Source organism: Tachypleus tridentatus, chromosome 3 (assembly GCF_004210375.1).
Source record: "Tachypleus tridentatus isolate NWPU-2018 chromosome 3, ASM421037v1, whole genome shotgun sequence".
NCBI lineage: Eukaryota > Metazoa > Arthropoda > Merostomata > Xiphosura > Limulidae > Tachypleus > Tachypleus tridentatus.
The window spans coordinates 26,715,958-26,724,513 of record NC_134827.1 but is presented as its reverse complement, the minus strand read 5'-3'; the positions used below and the strand labels follow the sequence as shown (position 1 = coordinate 26,724,513).

The following is an 8,556-nucleotide window of genomic DNA, read 5'->3' as shown; positions in this document are numbered from 1 at the left end:
TTTCTTTTTTTGAAAAGTATATACTAAATAAAACATGTTGTGTGTATAAAACGCTAAGTTAGTGAAACGAGAAATATTCCAGTAAAAAATGTTTATCGAAGTTCAAAAGCATATTGATGACACAGAACAATATTACTACATAAACAATAAGAGAAAGTTCCGTCAGTTTACTATGAAATGTGAATCTTGTTAATTATAATGATTGAAAGTGATATTACAGTAAGGGTGTCATAAAATTTCAACGTTTGTTTAATACAAGTGTGGTATAGTGAGAAATGTATTCCTTAAATATTATAAACTGTCGAATTTAATTTCTTTCATAATTTATAATTAACACATAACTTATTTCTTTGATCAGACTGTGTATATACAGATATAATGCAGAAACGTTGTCGTATGTTAAAGACTGGAATTTTAACTGAATTAAACTCTTGTAATATCTGTATGGTCTAGGAACACGAGATTTACGAAGCTGTCAGTTCTATGAAATACTTGGATGCAGTTGTGTGTGAAAGTATTCGAATCTACCCTCCTGCAGCATTGTAAGTTACAGCTAATATCGTAATAGAGATTCTATAGATATTTGATATAACACGTGGCGTTAGTGTTTGTATATAACCATTAGAGAGTTGTACCCAGGAACTCGCACAAATGGTGAAAATTGGTTATTTCATGTTAATAAATAGTCTACTCTTACCTTCAGGAGAATCACTAAATATTTATCTTAGATTTCATTACATTACGTTCAATAAACCACTCTTTCAATTGTTTATCTGTTTCCTATTCTGACTCTTTACTATATTTACCTCAGCATTTTCAAATTTCATGAAATATCAGTGGTCAAATTATATTTAAAACTAGTACAGTTACTGATCATTGCTGTTTGGTTTTATTTCTGAGGGAAGGAAACCAGTCATCACCACCAACCACCAACTATTGAGCTACTCTTTCACCACCGAATAGTGGGATTGACCGTCACATTATAACAAGTGGACGGCTGAAAGAGCGAGCATCATTGGTACGAAGAGGATTCGAACGTACGACCCTCGAGTGTCTTAATCACAAGGCCTTAATGGCCTGACTTTCCTAGGACTCGTACAGAAACTCTTCGAACTTACTACAGTGCACCAAATAAACTAATATTCTAATATCAGGTTAATTGGAAGATAACGGTACATTGTCATCCTCTATTCAAACTAAGTTATCAAACTTTACAAAATCTAAAGTAATACAGTGCTAATTTCCAGGGAAAAAAATTCTAGAGAATTAATATAAAAAAAAAAGAGAAGTTCCACTCCATCTGGAGTTCCAAAGAAGAACTAACATTGAGTTTCAATGACAGAAATTACTGCTGTTACTTATCGTTTATATTTGTTTGCAATTCTAATTTTCTGGTCTTGATTACATAATTATTTAATTCAACCTATGAAAACATTTATTCCAGTTAAAATACATTTGATTTTAGGTTTACATTAGATTTAATTGTTTTATTCTGTTTAACAAATTATATCTTTTTGTAACACCAGTTGACTTCTCTCAAAAGCAAATATAAAAACACTCATTAAATCATAATAATTTAACTACATATTTTCATTTTTCTGACCTCATTTTACATATTGTCTTAAGAACATTAGGTTCATGTTGTGTTAATTATGAATTAAAATACAAAGTCAAAATATATATTACATAATTTTTATGAGATCAAATACAAGTTTTAAAGACCATTTATTGTTTAGTTGTTACGTATTACAATTTAAAATAGCCTGATTCTACAACTTTAGTAAGTAGTCTCTGAATTTCGCAATACATATTTAACAGTATGAGTGAGATACATTTCTAAATATAAATTTAACTTTAACAAACGTTAATATTAAAATAAATACAAAATGTTTAATGTGATTTGATTGGTAACATCTTAATATTTATAAAGTAAGTTACTAGTTCTTGTTGTTTAAATATTACATGGAGCTCATTTAATTATTTTTTAGTGGGGAAGACGTGCTTTGGAAGATTATACGTTTGATGATATAGGGCTGACTATACCTAAAGACACACCAGTGAGGTTCCCAATATACGCCATGCACCATGACCCTAAAAACTTTCCAGACCCGGAGAAATTTGATCCAGACAGGTAGTGGCATATTTTATTTAAGACAGAAAGATAACAGCTGGAATACGTGTAACAGCTGTTTTTTTTATGTTGTCCAAACAATTATGAGTTAGTTTTACCCGAACTAGCTGGGAAGAGCTATTTTATTTTGCTCTAGATAAGTGACAAGTGTTGTTTTTTATGACAAGTAATATTTCTTTTGCAGTGGTTCCGAAAAGTAAGTGTTGGCTTCATGTGACATAGACAGGTAACAGGTGATGGTCATTTAATAACATGGTTATGTCGCTTTACTTTTTATTTAATTGTTCTGTTGATCAATTACTACGTATTTAGATATTTAAAAAAAATACCTACGTTAGAAATCCAGTTAAAGCATCGGTCACTTCTTAAGATAAAGACCAAAGTCCATTACAGACAACATTCTGATGTCTGACGTTATGAATAAGAACATTATATAAAGAGTGTAAACAGGGACGTTTTCTTTATTGTTTCTTAACTTTATTAAAACAGATTTATTTCACTATGAAGTTATACACTAGTAAAATGTAATATAGTTATATGATTTGGAACCTCACTATTAATGTGTGTTAACAATACTTATGGATCCTCACTATTAATATGTGTTAACAATACTTATGGAACCTCACTATTAATGTGTGTTAACAATACTTATGGAACCTCACTATTAATGTGTGTTAACAATACTTATGGAACCTCACTATTAATGTGTGTGTTAAGAATACTTGAGTTTCAATCTTGTTGAGTGCCAGTGTTATTCTAAATTTTTCAATTTTGTTGTTATTTTGATATCTACAATTGTAACACAGCTAACTCCAAGCAAAGATAATATTCATATCTTTAACTTCGTGTACATATTTCTTTGGTGAGATATGTACACATTTTAGACACCTGGACACTAATTTACAGATTTTGTTTTTACATTAACCTTGTGAACAAAATCATTTACCTTCATTTCCATACTTTTCTTTACAATCGAGGTACTAGGCCAGGCTGATTGTATCTTCAAAATAATTTAGAATAAATATTACGTGAAGAAAATAAATGGTTGAACATTTGAATTACATGTTTAAGAAATTCATTTTGTAATTTGTCCATTACTATTATTATTTTGTTTTAGAAAATTTCAAATATTGAAAGTCGAAATAAACTTCTTGTACATACAGATTTCTTCCTGAAAACAAATCCAACATTATACCATACACCTACATACCATTCGGGGCTGGTCCCAGGAACTGTATAGGAATGCGATTCGCTCTAATGGAAATAAAATTATGTTTGGTCCACATCCTACGTCATTTGCGTTTTGTACCTTGTTCTGAAACTAAGGTAAAGATAAGTTTTCTTTATTTTACATAAAACGATCCTTTATTTTTGTACGTCGGGAAATTAAGAATGTAGCTATATGTAACTAAAAAGTATTTTCATTGATTTTGTTGAGCCATATGGTTTATGAACACTACTACTGTAGTAACTAAATTTGATGTTTTATACAGGTACCTTATATCAATATAACACACAATTACTTTAGTTACTAAAAGTTGTTATTGTTCTTTATATATGCTTTGTATCAATTTAGAACACTCAGTGATTAAATGTTGTTTGTTTATTATAAAGAATAAAATTCGATTTAAAGTACTATTACTTTAGTGATTAAAAGTTTTATTTAGAAATAAATATTTTTACGCATTGTGTTTTATTTTGAGTCTTTGGGTTTGATAGTTTATTTAGAAAGATATCGAGATGTTGGCTCATAATAATAACATATTCAAACTTGATTACTTACAGTTTAACTTAGCTTCATAACTTAAAACCACCTAGCACTAGTTGATAATCCTACAACTTCGAAAATTAACAGTTTTTACAGCATTATTCTGTTTCCGGTGTAGTTTATTCGGATTACGATTGACAGTAAATTGTCACAATCCAGAAAATCCTTTAGATACACCAAATCTTGATTATTCCTATATTTATTATGTGTTAATTTGTTGTTTTTCTTGGATTTCTACAAGTGATCTTACTTAAAGTAGCATCATAAATGTTAAATTTACTTTAAATACTATTATCATGACGGATATTGACCCAAGGCCTAACGTATTATCATAATAGATATTGACCCAAGTCTAACGTATTATCATAATAGATATTGAGTCCTAACGTATTACCATAATAGATATTGACCCAAGTCCTAACGTATTATCAAAGTACTTTATATATTCTTACAGCCTGTGTCCCGACTTCTTTTTTATGGTTTCAGGACCTGTAAATCCTTAATAATTTCAGGTTTTGTAAGATCTTTCATCAAGTTGTTTCATCTAAATTCGTCCATTCACGGTGAACTTTGTAGAGAGTGCAAGTTGCATTTCTTTTTTAACTGATTGGTGTATTCTGTGTGGGACTAGTTTGATCTGTATTGCTTCTGGGGTTGCGTGGACATGTTCTGTGAGAATTAATGGTTTCTACTTTCTGTGAGATTACTTGGGTGTGTACTTTGTATTGACCTACTGACGTTGGTTCCCTCTATTGGATTATTTGTGTCTGTACTCGATATTGGGCTATTTGGGTCTATACACTGTATGGGGCTATTTTGGAATATACTTTGTATATGCATAGGACATATTTGATCTGCAGTTTTAATGTGATAGCTTGAATATATACTGTATATGGAGCTTTGATTTATGGCATTACATGGATCTGTACTCAGTATGAGACTGCTTTGATTTCTGTTCTTTGTGGGTCTGCGTACAACCATCATTCTCAGGAAAACCATTGAAATTATTCTGTGATACATTGAGATCTTTATTTTGCAGAATATATGCTATGAGTAAATAAATGTCCATATGCTGTAGCTCTTTAGTATATGTTGTAAATAAAATTATGTGAGTTTTGTAGCTACACCGTATATATAATATATATCAATATTTGAAATAATGCTTGATTAACTGATGAATTATGAAAACTCTCGATTGTTTTCCAGTTGTTTTATAAGTTATTTTTATACAGAGATTTCAAATTAAATATTTGTATCCTCCAGGTTCCTTTAAAGTTTCTTCCATCAGTGTTAATAATCCAAGTCTCTGACGTCACTCTGAAGGTTGAAAGTAGAATCGGACATTCACATTAAAAGATAGAAACTGACCATCTAATAAGAACAACGTGTTTTATATTTCAGGCTCTTAGCTGTTGATTGGCAGTGAGGATCTTGTTATGTTAGTTACAACCAATAGAAATATTTCTGAAAGGGACACTTCTAGCTTCTGTTTTTAATATAAATGATTGTTATTTTTGGTTGCCAGTGTGGTTAGGCACAATATTTTATGTAATTCAGTATATTACTATATGATATATATAAATATATATATATATATATATTAAGGATGACACCATACCTAAAACAGTCACGTTTGTAGTTGTGCTTTGACGGAACTTTTTATGGTATTTCATTGATTAAAAACATTTTTAGGGAGTGATATTGAAAGTGTTGTTTAAAAACGGTAACATCACGTTAGATAATTAATATCACTTTAGTTCTTGAAGGTAACGAATGTTTGTTTTGTATTACACAATTATCAATGTCATCGGTTGTTTCTATATTATCATTTATATTGATATTATTGGTTAAAATGTTTAACATAGCGAATTTTATTATTTTTTCGCTATACTTTTATTATAATGATTATTTTTCACTGTTAGCTTACGGTGTGTGGATTTAGAACTAACCTAAAAATACTTCAAACTAAGAAGTATATCCACTTTACATTTACAATACAAATAATAGTCTATAATTATAGCATGTATTTAATTTACACCCACTAGTCAAATGATACACCAGAATTTGTTTTCTATATGTAGACAAAATAATCTAAGATAGAAATTAGTAATTAAATAGTATAAGAATTCTAACAAAAGATGACCAATGTGTTACATACATCAGTGAGCAAAATACAAAACATTTTTTTGTCAATGTAAATTTGTAGAGTGTTAATAAATTGATTTCTATTAGCATACACTGGAACCATATGTTAACTTCTTTCTATATAGTTAAAACACAGCACGAGTGCCAGGACATTTATTTCAGACCCTATGTTTCATCAGCATGTTCATTTAAACAGACTTCTTGTGACCTGACCTGGTAAACATACATGGGAATTTTAAAGAATGATAAAAACATTCAAACTGGTTCATTCAGTTGTCAACAGAGGTCAGTGCAGTGGTTCAGGAGGGTTGAAATTCATTCTACGTAATAGCAGGGACGAATTAGCATCATGAAATGTTCATAATGAAGAACTGTTTTCTTGTACTTCCTATACAGTACACAGGTAATGAATACTCTCTGTCGAGATGACCTTGTCCTCTCTGTCGAGATGACCTTGTGTTTCTATGCATAGTGATTAATGAATATTCTCTGTCGATATACAGTGACTACATGTACTATGACCTTGTGTTTATATACATAGTGATTAATGAATACTCTCTGTCGAGATGACCTTGTGTTTATATACATAGTGATTAATGAATACTCTCTGTCGAGATGACCTTGTGTTTATATACATAGTGATTAATGAATACTCTCTGTCGAGATGACCTTGTGTTTATATACATAGTGATTAATGAATACTCTCTGTCGAAATGACTTGTGTTTCTGTCGATGTTTATATACATAGTGATTAATGAATACTCTCTGTCGAGATGACCTTGTGTTTATATACATAGTGATTAATGAATACTCTCTGTCGAGATGACCTTGTGTTTATATACATAGTGATTAATGAATACTCTCTGTCGAGATGACCTTGTGTTTATATACATAGTGATTAATGAATACTCTCTGTCGAGATGACCTTGTGTTTATATACATAGTGATTAATGAATACTCTCTGTCGAGATGATTGTGTTTCTATACATAGTGATTAATGAATACTCTCTGAATGACCTTGTGTTTATATACATAGATGACCTTGTGTTTATATACATAGTGATAAATGAATACTCTCTGTCGAGATGACCTTGTGTTTATATACATAGTGATAATGAATACTCTCTGTCGAGATGACTCTGTCGATATACATAGTGATGACCTTGTGACCTTTACATACATAGTGATTAATGAATACTCTCTGTCAGAGTGTTTATATACATAGTGATTAATGAATACTCTCTGTCAGAGATGACCTTGTGTTTATACATAGTGATTAATGAATACTCTCTGTCGAGATGACCTTGTGTTTACATACATAGTGATTAACTTTCTTAGTTTTGATTCAGCTTCAGTCTAATCACAATTACCACATACATAGATCATTCACCATCTCCTATAATAAATTCTTCTGTACTTCCCTTTCTTTACACATGACAGTCATGTTGAATAAATAAACTGTCATTTTGTTACTTCATATTAACCGTTCGTATAATTTTCAGCCACTTAAAATTTAAAATCACTGTCCGAGTTTCTTACAGCGTTTGTTTTAGTTCTAAAGCAGTCGCAAAGATGAATGCTCCAAAATAACAGGATAAATAAGAAATCACAAAGAAACTTTAGCTGTTTGTGAATGTCAACTTTTTAAGGCAAATAAATTTATATTGTTATACAAAGAATATAATAAGCTATTAAAGCTGTTTTTACCTATGAAATTACCTTTTGCTGCCCGTGAGATCCGTATATTACGTCATATTGAGTAATGTCTGTTGGTGTTGTTCTATTTGAGCTTTTGTTTTAAAGAACTGAATAAAACAACTGAGTGAGATTACACGTTTGGAATTTAATATTCGAGCAACTGAGTAAGATCACACGTTTGGAATTTAATATTCGAGGACTGTTCGAAAGAAAACGTGACCTACAAAAAGATACCAGTTCAACAATGATTTATTTTTCAACGTAACCTCCTGATGAGTCTACAGACTTGTACCAACAATACTTTAATGTTTGTTCACCACGCTTGTTTGTTGAATGTGTTGTATCGACATTTCATAATGCTGTCTCAACGTCTTTGTGAATTTCCTTAGTGAATTTATATTCACTCACAAGAAGTTTCACGGTTAATATTTATCAGAACAAAACTCAATTTACTTGTTTCTTTTACATCGAACCACAAACTTTTTGGACAACCATCGAAAAATCGAAACAGAACAGTTTGTTTGTTTTTTTTAATTTCGCCCAAAGCTTCACGAGGGCTATCTGTCCCTGGCTAGCCGTCCCTAATTTTGCAGTGTAGGACTAGAGGGAAGGCAGCTAGTCATCACCACCCACTCTTGGGCTACTTTTTTTTTACCAACGAATAGAGGGATTGATCATCACATTATAACGCCCCCACGTCTGAAAAGGCGATCATGTTTGGCGCGACGGGGATGCAAACCCGCGACCCTCAGATTACGAGTCGCACGCCGGGCCATTATATCTTATTATCTAGCTATCTCACCAGGAACTATGG

The 8,556-nt window shown here is 31.1% G+C and overlaps 1 protein-coding gene across 1 annotated transcript in view; it reads left to right on the top strand.

Moving 5' to 3' along the window:
• LOC143247948 (cytochrome P450 3A8-like) overlaps positions 1-6,133 on the top strand; it is a 64,676-nt gene extending 58,543 nt beyond the window's left edge. Inside the window, exons 12-16 of the mRNA XM_076496498.1 lie at positions 454-542; positions 1,466-1,484; positions 1,989-2,131; positions 3,295-3,457; positions 5,163-6,133. Coding sequence (XP_076352613.1) covers positions 454-542; positions 1,466-1,484; positions 1,989-2,131; positions 3,295-3,457; positions 5,163-5,252 — 504 coding nt within the window. The 3' untranslated portion in view covers positions 5,253-6,133. The remainder of the gene's footprint in view (positions 1-453; positions 543-1,465; positions 1,485-1,988; positions 2,132-3,294; positions 3,458-5,162) is intronic.
• The last annotated feature ends 2,423 nt before the right edge of the window (positions 6,134-8,556 follow it).